This window comes from Lichenostomus cassidix, chromosome 17 (genome assembly GCF_008360975.1).
Source record: "Lichenostomus cassidix isolate B80296 chromosome 17, HeHo_3.0, whole genome shotgun sequence".
Classification (NCBI taxonomy): Eukaryota; Metazoa; Chordata; class Aves; order Passeriformes; family Meliphagidae; genus Lichenostomus; species Lichenostomus cassidix.
Genome location: NC_139497.1, coordinates 2,840,894 through 2,865,026, shown reverse-complemented (window position 1 = coordinate 2,865,026; position 24,133 = coordinate 2,840,894). Strand labels below are relative to the sequence as shown.

At 49.5% G+C, this 24,133-nt stretch overlaps 1 protein-coding gene across 2 annotated transcripts in view; it reads left to right on the top strand.

Moving 5' to 3' along the window:
- OLFM1 (olfactomedin 1) overlaps positions 1–10,656 on the top strand; it is a 31,730-nt gene extending 21,074 nt beyond the window's left edge. For both annotated transcript variants that reach the window (XM_085076860.1, XM_085076859.1), the window contains exons 5-6: positions 4,963–5,069; positions 8,826–10,656. In XM_085076860.1, the coding sequence (XP_084932986.1) occupies positions 4,963–5,069; positions 8,826–9,500 (782 nt within the window). In that variant the 3' untranslated portion in view covers positions 9,501–10,656. The remainder of the gene's footprint in view (positions 1–4,962; positions 5,070–8,825) is intronic.
- Positions 10,657–24,133: the final 13,477 nt, after the last annotated feature.

Sequence of the window (24,133 nt, the reverse complement as noted above, 5' to 3'; positions counted from 1 at the left end):
CACAGCTGCAAGGACTCTCTGCACCATTTGTTGGGCCAGCTCTGACTTGATTTAATTTCTCCTTCCATTATTGACTTTCTTGCTACGCCATTTAGATAATCCAAACACATTAACTGCTCTGCAGTCTATTTCGGTAGCACATACGAAATTACACTCTCAGGTAACTTCATGGAAGATCAGATCTCTTCTGAGCACTTTATATCCTTGGCAAGGTAACGCTTTGTTTCTCTCTTGGCTCTGCTGCTGGGGTTGCTTTTGCTTGTTTCTAGATGCCTCCACACCTCTCCTCTATTTCCCCCTGCTTTTCCATCCACTGGTTCCATGTACATCCCTTGTGGGCTCCACCTCACCCAGGGAGTAAATTCCCACTTAAATCTGGATGTTCAGAGTGTTTGAACCACAAGTCAGGCACCGAGGTACCCCTGGGATGGGTAAAACCCCCTGGCCAAGTGAGAGATCAGTTTGATTTCTCATTAATTAATGAGCAGTGGTTTGGTTGGAGAGCAGGACAGGCTGAGGCTTCCTGCCCTATTCTGCTGTCCCTTCTGTTACCCCATGAGGGTGACAGCAAGGGCAGCAGGGTTGGGGATGGAGGGAAATCCTGCCCTTGCCCTCACCCACTTGAATTTCTCCCCAAAAGCTTGCTGGGGGCAGAAATAAGCAGGGTTGGGATGACTTGGTACCAAATTCCTGGAATTTTATCAGGTGGGGAATGAGAGAGCTGCAGTGGAGATGATAAGGGAGGATGAGCAGGTGAGAAGGAAGGATAAGAATAGAGAGCAAACCCAGGAGGGTTGGCTGACCAAGGGCACACAGAGACCTCCTGGCTGCACCCAGAGCCTTCAGCCCATCCCTGGAGGATGAGGAGGAGCTGCGGGTCACAGGGAGAGGGAACAGCAGCAGGAGCAGGGATTTGGGGCTTTAACTCGGGGACAGCTCTTTAAACAAGGCCATCCTGTCCCCACAGCCCCTCTCCAGCCAGGACAATCCTCCCACACACCCTGGGTAGATGTTAAGATGTAGCTCCCAAACCATTCAGGGCTCCAAAGAACAGCAGAATTTGCTCTTGGACCATTAACCCTTTCTGCTCCAGGCCATGTCCTGGCTCATTCCATCCCCTAATGCCCAGGTGAGACTGAGTCAGGCAGGTAGGGATGCTGAGCTCCTGCAGGCAACCTTGTCTAGAAACCCTTGAGTGGTTTTTTTTAAATCTTTTTCAGTCTTTATTTGGGCTTTTCAGCTTCTTCCTCCCGTTGCTCTCTCTGTGTGACTCTGGGGTCAGGGCAGCTGTTCTGCAGCAGCCCTGGGTGCTCCCAGAGATGGATTCTGTGCCTCCCAAAGGTTCATCCCAGAGGATTTGTTGCTCACTGAGGAGGGTGATTTATTTGGTCACTTAAAAGCAACAGCACGGATTGAATTTCCAATGCTGTTTATCTCTCTGCCGTGTAAACCAGTGGAAATGGTTGTTAATTGAGTTAAATTCAGATAACAGCAGCCTTACAAATGCTTTGCTGCCACACAGTGAGGCCCTGATTGCTGAGGATTTCTCTTTGCTGCAGGATTTCTGCTCAGAGGGGCTCACTGGTGTCTCAAAAGGCACATTTTAGGTTGGATTTGCTGAGTGTTTGTGTCCCAGACAGGGTCAGGAGCTGCTGCAGCAAGCACAGGCTGAGGGGAGGATAGGGATGTGCCACATTCCCACCCAATTCACCTCTCCCAGGAAGCTCTGAGCAGCCTTTCCCTTAGCCAAGGTCCTGTTTTGCATTTTGGGTTTCCTAAGCATTATTGATGGATCAATAGTGAAAACACTTCCTGACCCTGGCATGTGTGTGAAGGGAAAAAAAAAAATCGATCATGGCAGCTTCAATCTGTGTTTCTGTTTACACTCCTAAAGATCCCTATTTATACAGGGATTTTAGCCTTTCCATTAATGTTCCTAAGAGGAAGTGCAGGGCTCTTGGCTCAAGGGGGAATTTAGCTCAGGCTCACGTTTGCCTGGCAGCACAGAGTTTTGGGGAAAATCCTGGCACAGGGATGGGGATGGAATGATGGATTTGGGATTGGGTGTTGCAACAGAGGCAAGGTTTAGGCACAGCTCAGCTGCCACAGCCTCATCCCTGCTGTGGAAGGGATGGGATGGGATGGGATGGGATGGGATGGGATGGGATGGGATGGGATGGGATGGGATGGGATGATCAGTCCTTGGCCTTCTGGGAAGCTGGAGCAGGGAAAGATCCTAGCTGGAGCAGCAGCAGCAGCCCAAGCAGAGCCATGGAGTGCTGGTGCTGTGCATTGCTGGAGGAGTTTCTGGGAGCTGCCAGGCAGGACTGGTGGGCAGGAATGAGGAGATCAGGAGCGGAGGTGTTGGCAGCCTGGGAGGAGGGGAGTGCTGGGATCCATCCGAAAATTCCTCCTGCTGGAAAATTCCTCATGCAGCTGAGGGAAGGGGCTCTGTGGGGATGCATTTCGTGGTGCAGGACAGAGGAGGAACACTCAGGAAGAGGCTGATTTGTGGCCAGGAGGAAGGAGCTGAGTAGAGCAGGGCAGAGAGGACTGAAAGCAGCTTCTCTGTGAGGCCCCAGAAGCTGCTGCTCTCAGGTTTCCATGTCCTGGATGAGCAGCAGGATGTGCTTTCCTGTGGCACATTTGTCCCTGGGTGACCTGGAATTCATCCCATAGCTCCTGCCATCCCCACAGGAGGGTGGGATTGCCACAAAAGGCTCAACACCCACAGGGGAAAATCACTGCTGATATTCCGAGTGTGGTGTGGATCTCCTCAGGTGGGTGAGGATCCCACTTGTCCATGCCTGGGTGGCACAGCCAGGAGAGCTCAGTCAGGATCTTACAGAATCTGTTTTAAATTCCTGAGTAGCTGGGCTAGGGTTACACCAGGAGAGAGAACAGCCTGCCCTGTGTGAGAACAACCCTCTTGCCTTGCTGAGGAGCTGGGATGTGTGTGTGCCTCTAGCTAAACGTGTAGGAGATGTTGCAAACAACACTGGTTTACCCTTATCAGCTGCTGCTGCTTTTTTTTTTCTTTTAACAATTTTTTTTTTTTTAAATCAATGAGCTTTTATTCAACGCTTCTCTCCGGGGAAATGGGAGGAAGAGATAAAGTGACAGCAATGTAGGGCTGTGATAATGGAAGGCAGCGCTGAGCAGATCTGGGATTAGGGGAAGGCTGGAGCCCTGCAGGACATTAGAATTTGTTATTTTAACCCATTGCATCCCTTTTGCCATCCTTTGCTCTCCCCCTCAGCTGAGGTTTGGAGTGCAGCAGAAAGCAGGAAGGCAAATTCCTCATGTCTCAGGGGTGCCAGGAGAGCTCTCTGCTCTTTGGTGGCATCTCTCTGTGTCTGCCTGGCTCTGGAGGCTGTGGGAACACTGATGTCCCCTTGGTCATGTCCTGCTGGTGCACAGCAGGAGTATCTTCATCTGTTTTCTGCCCTTTGGCTACAGCTCAGAGCTGAGGCAGGTGGATGTGTCTGACCAGGAATTAAAGATGCAGGTGAGAGAGATTGCAGAGTTCTGGAAACACCCAAGGTCTAAAATCCATGATTCTATGAAGGTCAGGTTGGACAGAGCTCTGAGCAACCTGATCTGGTTGAAGACATCCCTGCTCATTGCCCTTTAATTGTGCCTTTTAACGAACCAGCCTATGATTTTCCATGGTAATTTGGAGCAGGATGACCTTGTCCTGAGCTGGCAGAGCTCTCCCTGCGTTCCAGCAGCACCTGTAGGGCTCCAGCCCTGGGCACTGAGCAGGTACTGCAGTGCAGCTCAGCCAGGTGCTCAGCCCAGCACCCAGAGCAGCTTCTCCACCCAGCACTGCCACCTCCCCCTTGCCCAGCTGGTCAGAGGCTCCCAAAGGAGCCCAAAGCAAAAAGGAGGAGTCAGGAAACACCTCCTGAACTTCAGCTGGTGGTTCTGCCCTGCTGGCTCTGCCCCGAGCTTGTGTGGCTCTGGATGTGAGTGGGTTTTAAATGAGCTCTCCTGGAGCAATAGGACATCCCGAGGCATCTTCACCCCATTCAGAGGTTGGTGAGGCAGGGAAGCAGAGGGGCAGCTTGGCTGAAATTTGGGGATGTTGTTGGAGAAAGGAATTGGGGTTTGGCTGCACCTTCCATGTTCCATATCTGCTCCTGTCCATGAACAGCCCCAGAGAGGGGCTGGGGACAGAACCAGGGCTGGGGGATGAGCTGCAGGAGAGGTGCTGCTGCTTCCCCTCGTGTTTAGGGCTCAAAAACCCAGAGCTGGCTCCCTGAATCCAGCAGGTGGGGAGCACCTGAGTGCCTCAAACCTGGCTGGCAGCTCTCTATGGGTTCCCATCCCCATGGGGGTGAGGCAGGATTCCCAGGGCAGCTCCTGAGGGATCCCCAGGACACTCCAGCTCCTTCCTTCATCCTGCTGTGTTCAGATTCCTGTCCCACACCTGGCTGGAGGAGGCTGCTGGACCCATCCGTGTTTCCTGAGGGAGCAGGGAAAGCACCTGGTGGGCGCTGATAAATGATCTTTGCAGGGAGGAGATTTATATCCTGTGCCACTTTCCCCCTTTTTCTCTTTTCCCCTTTGCATAACCTGTGGCAAACGCACGTCTCCAGCAGGGCAGGAATAGACACGGCTGCCTTTTTATCCTGGCTGCAGCCCTGGCTCAGAGCAGCGACGAGCAGCTCTTCAGCTCCTTCTCCACCTGGCTGCTCTGCCCTGGCTCGCTGCTCTCATTGCCAATTCCGTGCCACTCGCAGAGAAAGAGCTCCTTGTCCCGGGGACAGCGATAAGGACAATTGTCACTAAGAGGCGTGAAGCAAACACAAGCATCCGACACTTGTTCCCGACCCGATTGCCTGTCATTAAAGCAAATTAAACCTCCGCAGCGGGGCAGAGCCGTGGGGTGGGTGGGAGCGACTCCTGAGCCCCTCTCGGGGCTGATGTGATGCTCACCAGCCTTCCCCTCTTTTCCAGCCTGTGGGAAGCTGACGGGAATAAGTGACCCGATCACAATTAAAACCTCGGGGTCCCGCTTTGGATCGTGGATGACAGATCCTCTGGCTCCCGAGGGAGAGAACAAGGTAAGGCCACCACAGCAGCATCCCTGCGTGCCACCGGTGGGGCTGAGGACAGGGAATACTCATCACAGCCAAGCACCAAAGCCCAGATTGTGCCCTGGGGAATGTCCTAATTCACGCCACGGGGCTCTGCTGGCAGCAGGAAGGGCTGAGGAGGAGGAGGGAAGATGAAGGGCAGGTGAGCAGTGGTCCCTCAGATGGGCAGTGAACTCACTGCAGTGGTGAGAGTTCATGGGCTCAGAATTGTCACCACCAGGTCTGCGTGGGAAAAAAAATCCCATATTGGGTTTGTAATGTGTGTTGGGCAGCCAGAAGGGAGCTGGGGCTGAGCAGAGAGACCTCCAGTCCTGGTCCCTGCTGCTTTTCTGCTGCCAGCACCTCTGATAATGTCATCTGCCTGCATTTGCCCTCCATCCTCCACCTCCATTGTTGTGAGGAATTAACTGGCTGCAGCCAGAGAGAGAGATTTGTTTTGCTTTGTTTTGGTCTCTTTTTTTCCCATTCAGACCATTCAATTTTGATCCCAAGGAGGTAGGAGGCCAATAACTGGCTGAAAATCAATCCCCGCTTCCCATGACTGATGGAATGGAAAATATCTCGAGTGTTTGCCGAGGATTTGCAGGCAGCAAAACAAAACAAGAGGCACAAAGCTTGGCTGCCTGTAATTCCCTCCTGCATGCAGCATCCTTCAAAGGATAAAGGCTCCAGCAAGGGCTGGATCAGGGCACCTATTTTGGGAGCTGTGCCCTGGCATCAGCTCTGTGGCTCAGAGAGGACAAGGGATGCTCTGGAGAAGTCACCCCTGGGTGGTTTGTTTGAAGGTGACTGGAGCTGTTGGGCTTTTTCCCTCCAGCAGCCAACTGGCTGGCACTGGTTCCCTAATTCAACACCTCCGTATTTTACAGTTATTAAGCAAAATTTCACCTCCAGCCCAAATAAAATCCTGCTTAGAGGTGAGGTGGGGAGGTTTTACCCACATCACATCTCGTTTTGCTCAGGAGAGGGGACAGAATTGTCCCCCTCAGGCTGTGCTTGCTGCTTCCCTTGGCAATAAGATAATTTTCAGCCGAAGCTGGTGGTTCTGATGCTACAGATCCTCCCGTGTCTTCAGAGAGTTTTGTCTCAAACCACTATTTTTTTTTGTTATTTTTTTTAGCCATGCCTTTTTCTGCAGAGTATTTTTGTTGCACGAGTAGGCTGCAAACTGGAGCTGAAGCTTCCCAAGCCTCTCTGTGTATTTAATATAGAAAACCTGCTGGGAATTTTATTAAGAACACACCACTGAGTGAACTTCCCCGGCTGCTCTGCAGAGTGGGAAAGTGGGGCTGAGATGGGCAGTTTATCATCCCCAGGAGGTGTTTGGTGTTCGTGGGATCATTTTTTCATGTCATGGAGCCACAGAACACAACTGGGGGAGATTTGTGAGTCCTGTGGGAGCAGCAGGGGGATGCTGAGGGTTGGGATTGCTGAGAATGGGCAGGAGGAGGTTGCTCTGAGCCAGCTGATGCGATGGGACATGGCTCATCTATCCATCTCTGCTTTTCCAGAGCATGGAAAAGGTCCTGCAGACCCTCCATGGGGCTCTCTGGGCTTTAAAAACAAAGCACAACTCGTTTGATTGTTGAATTTTTAATACCAGATAACGAAATGGGAGCAGCAAAGAAAAAATCAGATTTTGGTTATTTTTTCCCCTCTGATTTCCCAAGCTGGTTCAGGTGTTCCATTCCCAGTTCTGGCTGTTCTCTGGTGGTTTTACAGCCACCCTCAAGCCCACCAAGGTTTGGGGCTGAGGGTCAGAGCCATTTGCCACTTTCCCTCCCCACCTCTGCAGGGAGGAAGCACCGCAGGGCTGAAATTCCCTACCAAGATTTTGGAGACCCCAGGTGACTTTCCAAAGGCAGCAGCCAAATGTCGAGCTGCCCTTCGAAAAGACTGATGATCACACTCCAGACACAGAGCTGTCAGCTTTTGCAAGGGGTTTGCAGAAGAAATCTGCACTACATCACCCAAATCTGCAGCCTTAAAGGCTTCCCTCTCGCTAAATTTACCTTTTCTCCTTCCTAAATTTACCTTTTCTCCTTCCTAAATTTGCTTTTTCTCCTTCCTAAATTTACCTTTTCTCCTTCCTAAATGGCTTTTACAGAAAGCAGCTCTCTCATTTTCAGGCAGCAACTGCCTCCAGAATGTCAGTGGCTGGCTGGATATTTCTTGTGGATATTAACTGCACAGCTTGGTCATTTGCCTCGGAATTGGTTTCATATAACAAAAGCCTTTTTTTTTTTTTTTTTTTTTTTTTAAGGAGTCTAGACAGTGTCCCCAGTGAACTGGCACTTAAATGATGATCTAAAATCTCTCCCCAATCTACCCAGAGCAAGATTTAGACGTCTTCAGCTCTTATATTTCAGCAGCCTCGCTTTAAGCTTTTGATGCAGCAGAGTGTGATTTTTAAACCAATATGGACTTTTTGCCTGAATTTGCCTGACAATGAGTGATTGCTTCCCTCGCTCCTGCATTCCAAATTAATGGAGTTGTGCACAGCAGCTGCTGTAATTTACTGAGTGCTGCCGCGGGAAGCAAGAGCAGCAGCTCAGAGAGCACTGGGTTTAGCCAGGGAAAAGCTGCTAATTGCCCTCAGGAAGGGTGGTGTCACTCACAAAGCTTTCCCAGGGGGTCACTTAAACCAGGTTACCCCCCAGGGAAAGCTTGATTTCGTGGCTGGTTCAGGGGTCCCAGAAATTGGGGTTATTTCTGGGTGTAGGTGGCAGATGTTGGCTGCATCCAAGGCCAGATTGGATGGGATTTGGAGCAAGCTGGTCTGGTGGAAAGTATCCCTGGCAGGGGTGGGATGGATGAGTTTTCAGCTCCCTTCCAAACCGTTTTATGACAATTCCACCCTTCCTGGCTGCGGATTGCTCTCCCAGCCTGGTTTTTGGGGTGTCTCCTAACCTAACCCCCCTGTGCTCCTGTCTCCCCATGATTCACCCCAACAGGCCCAGAGACATATCAGAGACAAAGTCAGAGAAGTGGGTATTTGCTTTATCTGGGGTGTGGTGTGGGGGATTCACTCCTCCAAACACACACCTCAGTACTTCCAAAGACACAGTGTTATAGGTAAAATTCATGAATATTCATCACATTCCCCAGGATAGGAGTGGTTATACAAATTATTTCCCGTAAGTCATTAATATTATTCAGCGATTTCTTGTGCTTGGCTTCATATTAATTCTTTTGTCCCTTTTATCTTGATAAGATTAAGGGAATCCTGTTTTTCTGGCTTTTTAGGATTAACTTATTCTTCCTTATCTAATAACTTGGGTTATCTATTTGACCACTCCTTTCTCAAGACCCCCAAAATAACCTCCCAGCTGAAGGCCCCAAAAGTCTTCATCACAATGCACTTTTCACCTTTCTCTCTGGAGCACACGTGGTCCTTCATGGGATGATTCAGCAATTTCTGTGCTGGCTTCAAATGGATTTTTTTGCCCCTCTTATCTTGAGAAGATTAAGGCAATCCTGTTTTCCTAGGTTTTAGAACTCACATATTCTGCCTCTCAACAGTTGAGTTACCCATTGATTGCCCCTCTCTCCCCCCCCAGGTGTGGTACATGGACAGCTACCACAACAACCGCTTCGTCCGCGAGTACAAATCCATGGCGGATCTCTAGGTTTTTAAAATCACATATTCTAGGTTTTAAAAATCACATATTCTGCCTCTCAACAGTTGAGTTACCCATTGATTGCCCCTCTCTCCCCTCCCAGGTGTGGTACATGGACAGCTACCACAACAACCGCTTCGTCCGCGAGTACAAATCCATGGCGGACTTCATGAACACCGACAACTTCACCTCCCACCGCCTCCCCCACCCCTGGTCGGGCACCGGCCAAGTGGTCTACAACGGCTCCATCTACTTCAACAAATACCAAAGCCACATCATCATCAGGTTCGACTTGAAAACGGAGACCATCCTCAAGACGCGCAGCCTGGACTACGCCGGCTACAACAACATGTACCACTACGCCTGGGGCGGCCACTCGGACATCGACCTCATGGTGGACGAGAACGGCCTCTGGGCTGTCTACGCCACCAACCAGAACGCCGGCAACATCGTCATCAGCAAGCTGGACCCCAACACGCTGCAGAGCCTGCAGACCTGGAACACCAGCTACCCCAAGCGCAGCGCCGGCGAAGCCTTCATCATCTGCGGCACGCTGTACGTCACCAATGGCTACTCGGGTGGCACCAAGGTGCACTACGCCTACCAGACCAACGCCTCCACCTACGAGTACATCGACATCCCCTTCCAGAATAAGTATTCCCACATCTCCATGTTGGACTACAACCCCAAGGATCGGGCTCTGTACGCCTGGAACAACGGGCACCAGATCCTGTACAACGTCACCCTCTTCCACGTCATCCGCTCCGATGAGTTGTAGCCCGGCCTTGGGTTGGAAACTGGGTTTAGGGGGGGGGGAGGAAAAATATACATAAAAATTAAAATTTAAAAAAAAAATTAAATAAATGAAATAAAAAGGAAAAAAAAGGGAGAAACTGATTTTAAAAACATGCTAATAAGAAAACATACTTTAAATAAGTGAATATATAAACAGCTGCCAAAATTAAGACCAACGTCATGGAGGATTATTCAGCATCAACCTGACAGATCAGCATTACCTCTACATTTCTAGAAGTCTGGCCCTGCGTCATAGACTCACGAGCAACCATGTACTTGCAGCTGGAACTGCACACTCCAAGAACCACTTCAAGTTTGGGGTTTTGTTTTGTTTCTGTTCCGATAGCAAACCTAGAGTACATCCTCAAGCAGCAAGGCAATGACTGTTGGAAGTTTCCCCTCGGGAGCCTGGCTCTCCTCGTGTGTGGGTTGCATGGACATTCCCTCGGCGCCAGGGCAGCTGTGATGGACGTGGGAGGTGGATTTTGAAGCAGGAAAAGCTGACCCGTGAGGAGCTCTGGCTGTCTCAACAAGACCTACCACAGGTTAGTTTTCTTCGCCTTCCATCGCAGCTACTGTCTCTCTCAACTGTGTTCTTGTCACTTAGATTAACTGTGCTGAGACCCCGAAGTAGCTCATGGATCTGTGTCTTAGTAACTTATTAAACACGATGGTTTAAGTATGTATTATGAACAAGTTGTTGTACCCATATTGTTTGAACTTATGTATTCAGCAAATATATTGTATAATGTATGTCTGTTATTTACCAGAGGTGGCAAAACTTTGTATGTCCAGTTTATGCAATGAATGTTGTAAATGCAATGATGTAGTTTGGATTTAATAAATGATGGTTTTTTTCCGTTTCTAAAAAGACAAAAAAAAAAATAAAAAGGATCAGTGTTCACCCTTATACACAGGTAACCAATTTCATGTTGATAATTACAAGAATATTCTCTTACTGTTATACTATCTACATAGCATTATGGTGGTTGGAAATCGCTTCCGTGGAGATTCTGTGGCAGCAGATTCCCATGGGAAGCTTTGTTTATGGAAGTGTGAAGGTAATTAATTTTTTTTAAGAGGAAAACTTTGTACTATCCACAGTTATCTAAGGAACAATAAAACTATTAGGAGACTTCCCTGCTTTGTTTGTTGTCTTCTCTGTGTGAGTGAGCGAGTGCAGGGGAGGGAGAAGAGGAATTTTTGTGGGGTTTTTTTGGGTGAATGCTGAGCAGCCATCCCGAGTTTCCTTCCAGGGAATATTTCCTGATGTGGAGCTGGGGCTGGGAGGATGGAGGGTTGGCTCTCTGCTCTGCAGGGATTCCCTTCCCGTTTGCCCCTGGAGCAGGCAGTGCTTCAAGGAGATAAAATCCTGGTCCTGCTGTGGGCAGGGATGTGGCCACCTCCCCAGGGGCTGACAGTGTCTGGTGCCACAACAGGAGGAAACCTCATCATCTGTCACCTTAATTGGAGCTGGAGACACTGCTTTGGGCTGCTGAGTGCCACTGGATCCCATTCCTCCTTGGAAGCTTGGAGTGCTCCCTGTCCTGAGTTTGCTACAGCCTTGAGCAGGTAAAAATCTCCTTTTTTTAACTTGTAAAAGTGATTGTCATTGCTGGAGTCTGGGCATCCAGCATAATCAGCCCTCCTGGTCTGGCCAAAGCAGGGCCCTCACAGGGTTGTTGGATGCTCATCTCCTTCCAGTGTGAGATTTGGGGTCTTATCTCCCTCTGGTGTGAGATTTGGGGTCTTATTTCTCTCTGGTGTGAGATTTGGGGTCTCATCTCTCTCTGCTGTGACATTTGGGCTCCTCTCTCTCTCTGCTGTGAGATATGCTGTCCCATCTCTTCCCTGCACCCCTAGAAGAACAATATTTAGCAATTCCCACTCCAAGCAGCTCCAGGTGAAGGGACAGCAGCTTTCCTACCCATGCAGGAGCCTCCTGAGCTGAATCTCTGGGGCACTGGTCTCTGGGCAAGCTGCAAAGAGCTCACTGGGGTGGCATCAGACCTTCATTTCCTCTCCCCCCACAGAAATGTCCATGTTTAGCCCACCAGGGATGACAATTTTTCAGCCAAGTGGCCTAATGAGGCTCAGCAGATGGATGTTTTAAGCATCCTGGGAAGGAGCACGGATCACCAGGGTCAGGAAATTGAACATCAGCAATTGGTGTTTGCTGCAAACTGCATACATGGATTCCAACCTCTCGGCCTTTGCAGCACTTCCCTGCTGGGCTCTTCAACAGGAATAGGGAAAGGGGGGAAAAAAGAGGTGAAATGTGGTTTCTCAGAGCTGGATTAAACCACAGGCAGTGCCCAATCCTCCCCATGAAGATGTTGCAGGCAGCTCCACAGGGCTCAGAGGCTGCCCTGTGTCAGCAGTGCTGCTCTCCCCGAAGCCTTGGCTGGATGCAGAATGGGGACAGCTCTCTGAGGACTCATTCCTCTGCTGCACTCTGTAATTCCAGCACTCTGGAGCGCCAGGCTGGTGGAGAACTTTGCTATTGAGCAGTGGTTTTCCCTCCAAGAAGCTCGAAAAGGAGGGCTGGAGACCCACAGTGTAATTGGCAGCAGTATTGATCCTCGATGCGCGGGAGGAATCCGTTAAGCCAAAAAGCAGGGAGGCACCTGCAGTCGTTTCTATTTAATTAATGTATTTCTTCAGTGCAAACTCATTTAGGGGCAGCAAGCTGTTTGTAGGGCTGGACCCAGGGATGGTGCAATCAATGGGACAGAGGCTGGTGCTGACACCAGAGCTGAGCTTTGCTGGAGCTGCTCCTGCCCAGCTCCTCGAGGGTTTCAGGGTGGAGAAGTTGTGTCAATCCTGCCTGTGCCACATTGCTCTTTGGTGTGGTTTATTGTCCCAGCAGCCAGGCTTTGTGTCCTCTGTCTGTGGGGATGTTCTGATGGCCCCAAGCACCTGATGGCTCCTCTCCAAAACCTCTGCAGGTGTTCACTGAGTTTATCCCAGCCCAAGTGGCTGGTTTTGGGGAGAGGTTTGAGGCAGAGCACAGCACACGGCAGGGCACCCCTGAACCCTGCACAACCCACCCTGGCACCCCAACACCACCCTGTGCCAAGCTCCCCACAGCCAGGGTGGGCATTAGACACCAGCTGAGGACAAAAGAACACGCCTGCTTCAAAACATCGATCCGCAAAAATAAATCGAATTACAGAAAGGCAAAATAATGCTGTTTGCTTTAGGGCACGGCCACATTTAGATTCTAATTTTCCGAGTGCAACTCATTTAAGACAAAGGCTCGGCAGCACAGAATGTCCTTGAAGGCAACGGGGACGGAGCAGCTCGTGTGTAACATGTACCCAAAGTTAATGAGATGGGAGAAGTGCTTTGAGGGGTGTACCTTTGTCCTATCTGCCTGTAGTGCAATATTCTATAAATGGATGCCATATGGCCGTGCACTTAGTGGTATGGATTGGATTGGAAGTGGATGAGCCACTCAAAGACAAGAACGTCCCAGAGGATTGCTTTCTATAGCCTATGACTTAATTATTTGATGCACGAGGCTTGTTGGTCCAAATTTAGTGCTGGGAGTCAGTGAGCTGCTTCGGAGGAACATCTGACCATAGTTCAGTGTGTGTTTGTGTGTTGTTAAAATTTGCCAAGGTGTTCAGTGGGAAGCTCTGCTCCAGGGATTTGGGATCCCAGGGTCTGCTCACTAGCCCAGTCCCAGCTCCATAGCTGGGGCACGTTGGATGAAATGGGAATTTTTACATCAGCATGGGGCAAGGGGAATGGCTGTAAACTGAAAAAGGGGAGATTTACATGAGATATTGGGGAGAAATCCTTCCCTGTGAGGGTGGGGAGGCCCTGGTACAGATTGCCCAGAGGAGCTGTGGCTGTCCCTGGATCCCTGAAGTGTCCAAGGCCAGGCTGGACAGAGCTTGGAGAAACCTGGGACAGTGGAAGGTTTCCCTGCTCATGGCAGGGAGTGGGACTGGATGAACTTTGGGGTCCCTTCCACCCCAAACCATTCCATGATTTAATTTCCTGTCACCCCATTGCTGTCAGAGGGACCAGTGCCCTCCAGCTGGGTCACACCTTGGGGTGAAGGGGAAACCTGATGGGATTTGCTCTCATTCCTGCTCTTTCCCAAACCATGGCTCTGATCCAAACCCCCTTCCCTGGAGCCCTCAGCCCATCCCAGGAGATCCTGCCCAGCCCTGGGCTGTAAATGCAGCTCAGAGCTGCAGGAACACTCCCCCAGCCTGTCCCAGGAATTAAATGAAGCTCACTCAGCACCTGGCCCAGAAGCCAGGCACAAACCCTGGCTGTTGCTTAGCATCATCACAACTCTGAGAGCTAAAAATTTCCCTTTCTTCCTTTGCTGTTACTTCCCTGACCTTCATTAGTTCTGCAAGCACCGAGTGCTGAGCCCATATGGAGACAGTTATCATAAAAAACTGAATCCTGGCCCCTTAATTAGCTCCTCATTATCGGAGAGCTCCATATTGAAGCGTTGAGAACTTGCGAAGCAATTTGTTGAGTTTCCAATTAAAACTTTTTAGAACTGTTGAGCCTTTTAATACTTTGTGTTTACAAATTGCCTTGGACCCACACCAATACACACTCTTCCTTCACTGGGGAAATATAGCTGAGGAGCTGATCGTTATTAATATAAAATCCTGGGTTTTAATAAAGTCATAAAGCATGTCAATGAGGCTGCTCTTCTCATACCTGATACAATGGAGATGACTCTGAACGAGTGCAGAGGAGTTAGAATCATTAGGAGGGCAATTAGAGGCTGATTTCCTAATAACTCCGCTTTCACAGCACTGTAAAAACAAATGTACACATCTCTCTTTATATTAATTTACCTTGGATGTGCTCCTGGCAGCTGACAGCTCCTGAGACCCCCTGCTCCAGCATATTGCAGGACCAGGACCATCAGGAATAAATAAAAGCCAGATGGGCATGGATTATAGTCAAGGTGGGAGCTGGAGGAGTGCAGCTGCAGATACAAAACAGGAGGAGAATGGAGCTCTCCATGAAGCACAGATGGGTCCATGGCCAGATTTGCAGTGGTGGCCAAAAAATTGGAGAGGTGAGTGGCCACTTGACAAGCCCAGAGGTGATTTCTTCTGAAAATCTGCAGAGGAGGGGAGCAGCAGTGGCTCTGCTGACCTGGAGAGGGATTAAGGGATGTGCTGGAAACCTCTCAGATGTGATTCCTGAGCCTTTTTGGAAGGGATGGCCACGTTCCCATCACATCTGAAGGAGGGATGCAGCAGACAGGCAGCAGCCAAACCCTCAGGGGTTTAACTCACCCCAAACTCAGGTCAGATCCTGAATTCCTGTAGAGCATCCCCCAGTCTGTGACATGGCCCAGGTGCCGGGGTTTGGGGTGTGTTGGGGATGTGTTTGGAGGTGTTTGGTGTGCTTGGGGTGTTTGGGGTGTTTGGAGGTGTTTCCAGGTGTTTGGAGGTGTGTTTGGGGTGTGTTTGGAGGCGTGAGAGATGCATTTGGGATGTGTTTGGAGATGTTTGGTGTGTTTGGGTTGTGTTTGGAGGTGTTTGGGGTGTATTTGGAGGTGTTTCCAGGTGTTTGGGATGTGTTTGAGGTGTGTTTGGAGGTGTTTGGGATGCATTTGGGATGTGTTTGGAGGTGTTTGGGGTGTTGGGGGTGTGTTTGGAGGTGTTCCCAGGTGTTTGGAGGTGTTTGGGGTGTATTTGGAGGTGTCCCCAGGTGTTTGCTGTATTCCCAGCACAGCCCTCTCTGCAGAAGAGGTTAAAGTGCTATAAACAAGCAGGGCACCATGCCCAGACTCCAGCCATAACACTTCCTCTGGAAAACTCAATAAACCAGGTTTTTTATCCCAGGAAAAACGCTGCCAGCCACTTAATTACCAACCATCGTTACCACATTACCCTAATGCCAACGAACCACCACTGCTCTGCTGCTCCAGATGTTCCCATCCTGCTCCTCCCACAGCCAGATGTTCCCATCCCCACTCCTTCCCGGGCTCAGCTCTGCCCAATCCCGGCCAGGAGCCCAAAGCTGGGATCAAGAGCTGTGAAATATCCCAGCTCTTGGTGTAAAAATAGCCCAGCAGATGGGAGAAAACCTGCGGAAGGGCGACGAGCTCTGGTGCAGCAGGGCTGGCAGAGAAGGGTCAGCAGGAAATTTGTCCTGGAGGGTGATGGTGGCTAATGGACTGTGAGGAGCTGAAATGCTCTGCTGGAAGCAGAGGATGCTGCTGGCAAGAGGCCACCAGGCCTGGCAGTCCACTGAAATTCAGCTGAAATTCAACACACAGTTGGAGGATGGAATAATAAGCGGAATGTTGCTGGCAGGGTTGCCATCTGTTGGGGTGGTTTTTGGGTGGCTGCTGGGGTGGGGAGGCAGGGAGGGGTGGTGGCAGCTCTGTCAGGTCAAACACCCACCTGGAGCTCTGCAGGAAGTGCTGGGGCTCTGCACGGTTTGGTTTCAAGGAATCCCAGACTGGTTTGCGTTGGAAGGAATCTTAGAGCTCATCTCCTTCTGATGCCTTAGGATTTTTAGCTTCTATATTTTTTGTGTATCTCTAGCTTTTGTGTGTGGCTCTGGACTCCATACAGGGTGCTCAAGCTGCTGTTCCCAGCATTTTAGACAAAACAATTCCTCTCAGTTGGAAAATCCAAGGACACTTTGCTGCCTCAGAGCCCCAAAATATGTGAAAAACAGTGGACTGGGGGGAGCAAACTTGGGGTAATTGACATCATCACCTGAAGGTGTAATTGGAGGATTAAGGTCCAATATGTTAATAGACAGAACTTATAAAGTATGAAAGAACTCATGACTTGTTGTCTATTTTGGGTGTAGCCTCTCGAGTAAGCTCTGTCTGCCCCAAACATACCTTGAAGGGCTTCAATAAATAAAACTGCTTTTTATTCTCCTAACTTTATCCAGCCTCTGTTTCAGGCAAACCTGTTCAGGCACCACTTCCACCCTGGAGACCTTCCCTAGCCCAGGCTGCTCCAAGCCCTGTCCAACCTGTCCTTCAGCCCAGATGCTGCAGAAAATCCATCCATGTGGTGGTCATTAATTCCCTGGAATCACTAACAGAGGTAAGGAGGGACACTCCATGGGAACACACCCAAAGATGTCCTTCAGCGAGGAGCTGAGTGTGAGAGGAGGGGAGAAAAAGTACAGAACTGGGAGCTCTTTATCCCATAGCAACAAGCCCGTTCAACAGGAGGAGAATGTTCACAGCAGAGCCCTAAAAAAGGAGCTGTTAAAATAAACATTGGCATATCTCACACCTCCCTCTCTCCCTGAAGGATGCTCCCTGGAAACACATGTGGACAAAGCAGGGAAGGGAAGGGAAGGAAAATAGTGATGAAGGGGAAGATGAGAGGTATTCTAATGAAGTGCTGAAATTAATCTCTGTCGTCTTGCAGTATCTAATAAGTTAAATCATTCGGTGTCTCTGTTGTTCACTGATGAATCCAGAGTCTCTCACAGAGCAGCTGGTCATGCTATCCCTTTGCTTTTTATATCATCAAATGCTCCACGAGTTTCTGTGGAGCTTTTGCCCTACATATCACATTTAAGGCAGATGACAGAGGCCCTGTAACCTTTCTGTGAGCACCCTTCAACTTCCAGGGGGTTTTCCCTGCTTTATGTGAGTTGCTGTGCTATGTGGAGGGATAAAAAATCCCATTTTTCTTTTACGAACTGGAATAAAACTCCTGAAGGTTTACAAGCCGGTGCTGGCCCTGCTCAGGATGTCTTGGGGTGGATGCTCTGAGCAGCAAAGAGAAATCCATCTCCCCTCACTTTGGGAAATCCATCTCCCCTCATTCTGGGCATGCAGCCCCTCACAGGCACAGCTGGGAGGTCACAGATGCCTTTTGGAAATTCCCAAATTTCCCACCCGCAAGCAGATATCAGACATCATGTCCAGTGACACCCCAGAGACGAGCAGAGTCACTTTTACACGTGCTGAGCTCCAGCAAAAAGCCAGGACAAAGGGTTTCTGAGTTAAACTCACACTTGCACTTCTACCCCTCCCTCTTTCCCCTCTTTTTGTGTTTATCTGTGGATCAGAACGAGCCCAAACACTGAGGTGTCACTGTCACCACAGAGCCACTGGAGATGGGACGTGATCAGAGAGCAGGGCAATAATGAGACAGTTCATCTTCCCTCCACACACAGCACTGGGGAAACCACTGGGAAATAAGAAAAGCTCCAATAAATCAGGTTGTCCCTGCTGTGGAAGCAATAACGGCAGTGAGTCCAGGTGGAGGGAGAAGTTTGCTCTGATGACTCTTCCAGGGATGTGTAGGAAATTCCATACACAATCCCAACAGCAGGATTTGGGAATTGGGGAAACACCCAGAGCTGTGCAAAGGCAGGGAAAACCTCACAGCTATTGAATCCACTCCTGTGCTGGAGGGTGCACTGCTGTTATTTTGGGAATCTAAAATCAGATGTTTAATTCTGCAGCAGGGTTATTGAGGAAGGCTGTAAGGAGAATTCAGTGGGCAGCAAGAAGAGCCAAGTTTTCCTTGCTAATCCACCATTGCTCATGGAAAGCGAGGGTGCAAAAATACTTTGTCCAACTGCTTTTGGAGGAGCACCAAGCTGGGCTTGAACGAGGAGCCAGGAGCAGGGTGGTTTGTCACCTCCACCTTCAGAAAGGTCACCACGTGCCACTGATGCCTAAACAGGGCTAGCCTGAAACAAAGGCTAGACAAAGGTAGGAGAATAAAAAGCAGTTTAATTTATTAAAGGCCTTTAGGTACATTTAGGGCAGGCAGAGCCTGCTGGAGAGGCTACACCCAAAATGGACAGCGAGTCACGAGTTTTTCACATTTTATGAGTTGTGTCTTATTAACATAAATGGACTTAATTATCCAATTACACCTTCAGGTGATGATGTCAATCACCCCAAGTTTGCTCCCCTAATTCACTATTGGTTACATATTTTGGGGCTCTGAGGCAGCAAAGTGTCCTTGGATTTTCCAGTCAAGCAAATGTTTAGTCTAAAATGCTGGGAACAGAGGAATTTAGCACTTTCTATGGAGCCTAGAGCTACACACCCAAACTACAAATACACAAAAAACTAAGCTAAAAATCCTTAAGGCATCACCTCCAGCCACTGCTGGACAGCTCTCCCTGTCCCCCAGCAGGACAGACCCCAAACCCCACAGGACAGACCCCAAACCCCACAGGACAAACCCCAAACCCCACAGGACAAACCCCAAAGCCCACAGGACAGACCCCAAAGCCCACCCTGCAGCTCGGACACTCTCTTGCATAATCCTGGAGCTGAAGGAGAAGCGCCTGATAACAACATCCCACTCAACTCCAACCCCCCACAAATGGCTCCCTGCCCTGCTGGAGCAGGAGACTGTGAGACTGCCAGGAATAGGTGGCAATCAGATAATGCTGCAGCCCACTCCCATCTGCTGGGGAAAAATCCTGAGTGGAAGAGGGAGAGAGCTGGGAGGAATGGCCTGGCCCTGCATCCTCCCCTGGGCATCAGCACCTGCTCTGCTCTCCATGTGAAAAATATCATAATATTGGCTTTTTGCAAATATTACAATGAATACTATGGGTATCATTTAGATTCTTTTTACAAAGGTAGCCTTGCTGTGAAAAGAAGTATCTGTGTAATAATGACTAATGCCTTTCTTTCTGTTGCTAGCTGAACTCAAGAGTAGTGATGAAATAGCTGTTATAATTTTGTTAAAATGCTTAAACTGCCTGCTTGAACTAAATAACATCCCACCAACCCTGCCACTGACATTCCAACTATCAGCACCTGTCGTCTGCAGAAACTACAACCTAAGAGTAATAACAAAATCAATTATAGAAAACTGAGCATGCTCTGAAGAAGAATATCCAAAGTAAAACTAAGCTAAGCAGTTCCTAAAACATAGCAGACTAGTCTGAAAAAAATTTTGAATATGCATAATTTTTTATAAATATGTATCAAGCTAAAAAGCATGCAAAGAGTGTCTCTGTCCATTTTAGCTAAATGCCAAGCACCCACTTTTGCTTCTCTCTCTCCCCTATTGCCTCTGATTAAACTGTTAAATCCTAACAAGGAAGTAAACCTCATTTTCCACATCCCCATCCCGCTGCTCCAGCAGGGTGGGCAGCACTTCTCCCAAGCCAGGAGGAGTTGCTGGTTGCAAATGAAAGCGCTGGAATGCAGACATCTGGCTGCCACAGCCACGCGTTTGCTTCATAATGTGATGTTGGCAACGCTGGGTGAAAACATTGATGGGAAATGAAGCCAGACGCTGGGAGGGGGAAAAAAAAAAATTGTGTAAAATTTTGGAATTCGGTCTTGTGTTGCTTTGAGCATGGCCGAGTGGGTTTGGGGTGTAAAACAGCCAGGGGTGGGTTCTGCTGCTGGAAAAATCAGCAAAAATCGATGTATAAATCAGGGTTTCTTTGCAGCAGCTGCTCTGGCACAGCTGTGGCCACAGCCATCTCAGAGCCAACCTGGCTTGGGCTGAAAGGTGACAGAAATTCTGTGGGATTTGGGGTGGCCTGGAGGACTGGGGGGCATGGAAAGGCAGGGAAAAACCAGTTCATCACAAAAATCCTTTTCATCAGCTTTCTCTGGCTCGGATTCTGGGAATTCTCCCGAGATTTCCACCCCAAATTCTGGGAATTCCAGGAATTCTGCCTCAAAATTCGGGAATTCTTCCAAGAATTCTGCAGCTGCAGCAGCACAGGCCCCATAAAAGGTGATTTATGGCGAGGAGAGGGAGAGAGGGAGAGGCAGGACTAACTCCACTGATGCTCCCTGAGTGAGCCCATCACTCCTGGGGATGTGACCATTCCTGGGGATGTGACAATTCCTGGGCTGTGATCATTCCCAGGGATTTCTTCACCCCTTAAAGAGCTGCCTTTAACCTCTGTGGCTGTGTTACCAAAAGGACACCAAAAACCGCAGCCCTGGGAGCTTTGGGTCAGGGCAAACACAGCCCCCCTCCCCTGGCAGGGATTTTTGGGAAGGCTGGGAAGGTGAGTTTCCGAGGAGCTGGTCCTGAGCAGAGCCCTTGCATGTGTACAGAGAGTGCTGATTCATCTGGCTGCCGCTGGAGACAAGAGAACATCTCATTAAGTCACCCGCGGATAAATAAACGTACAAGGTACAACGGCGGGAGCACAGAGCAGCACTGGAAAAATCTCAGAAATGCACAATATGCTTTTCCTCTCTCTCTGGCAGGGCTGGAGCTCACCTCTGGGACCACCCTTTTGTTTGGAAATATCAAAGAATGAGCTTTTTTAATTTTTTTTTTCTGTTGTGGTATTAGGTTTTTTACACCAAAATTAGGCGATTTGCTCTTTCCCCGCAGTTCAGCTGTGCCTTGGGTACACCAAAGCTTTGATAGCTCTCCTAATCTAACTCTGAGCAGCTTTTTTCCTTTTTTCCAGCTCCATCCAAGGGTGTGTGGGGTCTGCATCCCTTTTTGGGAAGAGAGTGGAAAACCAGCAGCAAGCCCAAGACAGACAGCGAGCAATTAATTGCTGGTGCTGCTCTAATTGCCAGTGCACTGCTGGCCAGGCTGATGTGCCTGAGGCTGTGGGACACCTCTGTGTGTTAATTAACCTCATTAAAGGGCTTTGCATTTGGCTCAGAAAGGGGTGAGACCCTGCCTCAGTCCAGAGGTCTGGGAATTATTTGGGGTTTTTTTTTGTTGGAACTGTGGGATTTCCCTCTGCCCTGTTCACCACCAGATTCCCAGGATTTTCGAGCCGCCTGACATTTTCCCACCCCGAGCTGAGCACTCCTGGCCTCTGGATGTTCACAGCCATCAACCCTTCCCCGCAGAAGTCTTCCCCATAAAACCCTCCATCGTTATTTTTACAGCCCTTTTCCCTCGCTGTTAACACGCCGGGAGAGGCCTTTGTTGTGTTTTGAGGCAATTAGTTTTGATGGCATAACGAGGCTGATAAATTACCACCTCGGCCAGGAGCTTTGGGTGTTGGTGAGGTAAGAAATCCCTCGGTGGCTTCCTTCTGCACACAACATAAAATCAGGGATTTTCTGGTGCCACCAGGGAAAATCCCAGGGGATGTCCCTGCCCAGGGTGGAATGGGATGGTCCTTGAGATTTTTTCCAACACAAACCAGTCTGGGATAATGGGAAAAATCCTTCCCACCCCACCCTGATCCCATCTGCAGCCCTTGGTGGTGACCAGGAGGAGAAGATTGTCCCCTTGTCACTCAGCTTGCCTCATCTTTTCCAAGCAGCAAAGCACAAATCATCTCCGGCAGTTTGATTAAAAGTGAGAAGATCCCAAAGTTCTCGCAAGTGAGTAATACTAATAATAATAACCTCTCCCTCTGGCTGCTCCAAACGGTGGGCTGGGAGATTATAATTAAATCCATGATCTATTCACACTCCCACTGCTTCCCAAATCCTGCTGCTTCCCGGGGGAGAAGCTGCTCCAGCCCACGTCCCACGCTGGAATTGTCACCATCCCAGGCTCAGCTGCCTAATTTCACCAGCAAATTTTCTTTTTAATGTGTTTTCCTCCATTGCCTCCATCTGATAAGGTCAAGCCCACCTTGAGGACAGCTGGCTTTTCCTCTTTGGCATCCAGGGAGGACGCAGCTGCTCTGACCTTTTGCATAAAACTCAGCAAAGGTGACCAAGAAATGCACGAAATTTATTTCCCGAAGCAGTTTGAGGGCAGTGGTTTGGGGATGGTTTATTTGTTGTGCCAGGTGTCCCAAAGAATCACTCAGGGGGGCAGAGCTCCTGACTGCTTTTTGTGGAAAATCAAGATAAGTAGGGATAGGCAACCTGCAGGAAGAACATCCCTGGCTAAAATTGGAATTTCATGGCTGGAAAAGGAAAGACACAAACAGCAACCTGCTCTGGGCTCTTCAGCAAGGCTGGGTTTTTTTTTTCTATTTATTTTTTTAAAGTTGGGACTGTTTCTGCTGGAGGAATGAAAAATTAAACCAGATTTTCCAACGGGTCCTTGCAAGGCCATTGCTGTGACCTGGTGGAGACTTCCAAGAGCCTGGCCATGGTTCAGATGAGAGCATGGGAGCTACAAAATGGCTCTGTGAGGTCCTGGCTCAGCATCACCCGGCTGCTGGTGCAAACCAAGGTCATCTCCACCAAACCCACGAGCTCAGAGCCTGTTCTGCAAGGGAGGAACCAGATTTGGGACCTGGTGACTGCAGAGAGCTACACTGACCCATTTTCCTCTGGCTGATGGATACAGGCTCTGGGAAAAGCTCCATAGCAACTGGATGTGCACAGTTTAATTATGAAATCCCCACGGTGCTCCCTTGCAAAGATAAATGGATCCAGGATATTTTTCCCCCCTCGCAGCCATTGGGAAAGCTCTATATTTAGAAGGTCCTGTCCCACTTTGCCCAGTGCCAAACAGCAGCACAGCCTGGGGAAGGGCAGTGGGTAGGATGAGCAGGTCCAGGTCAACACATGGTGTGTCCTTCCAGGAAGATTTGGGAGCCTGAGGAGTTTGGTTGTTATCCCATGGCGGTTTGGGAGTCATTTTTTCCCAGGAAAAACCAGTTCCAGGCACTCCTGGTGACAGTGGTGACATTCCACACCCTTTTGAACCCAATGCCAACACCAGCTGTAACAGGGAACCCAAATATCCCAGAGCTTAATCCCAAAAGGAGGGACAGACCCATCAGAGCCGTTCCTCCCCTGGAAGATTTCAGAAAAACAAGGCAGAACTGTATTAGTGAGACTATTTTGGGTTCTTTCCTCGTTGTCTTTCGCCGAAGCTCTCCTCAACAGCTCAGGTCAGCTCTGATTACCTTCAGCTGTCCCTCCTGTCCCCTGGCACTGAGCACTGAGACACAGACAGCGAGAACTTGGCGATGGCACGATAAATAAAAGAGATGCTATTATTACAGCCCTCGCCTGTTTGCTGCTGCCATGGTATCTCTTCTCTTGTCTGACTTATTGCTGATGTCTTCTGTCAGCCCAGCTTGCCTTCCTCGCTGATGTGATTTATGGGCTGGGGAGGCACAGCAGAAACACGGGAAAATTGCAGATGAGGGTGCTGGGAGGAGCAGGGGGGAAGGACAGGAGGGATTGTGATGAGGATGTGCAGATGGGTCCTTGTCCCCTGCTCTGTGGCAGGATGGGGTTGGGGACAGTGTGCTCAGACAAGCCAGCACCTCTGAGCTCAGAGAGGCAAAACCTGGAGCAGGGACACAATCCCTGTCCAATTCCAGGTGGGAATGCCTCCAGCCTGGGCTGATCCTGGTGCTGATGATGCCTAAGAGTTTCTAGTTTTCACCCTTCAAGTATCTGTAACTTTGGTGTAGTATAAAAACACCAAAACCTCTGTTCCCAGCATCTTTAGCCAAAACAATTCCCTCTGAAAGGAAATTCAAGGACACATTCATTGCCCTAGAGCCCAAAAATATGAAAATAACAGTGGACTGGGGGGAGCAGGCCTGGGGTATTTAACATCACCACCTGAGGGTGGGATTGGAGAATTAAGGCCCAATATGCTCATAGGACAGAATTTATAAAAAGTGAGGAGCTCATGACCTCACATCCATTTTTGGGTGTATCCCCACGAGGGGGCTTTGCTTGCCCTGAATGTCCCTTGAAGGCTTTTCATAAATCTGTCTGCTTTTTACTCTCCTACCTTG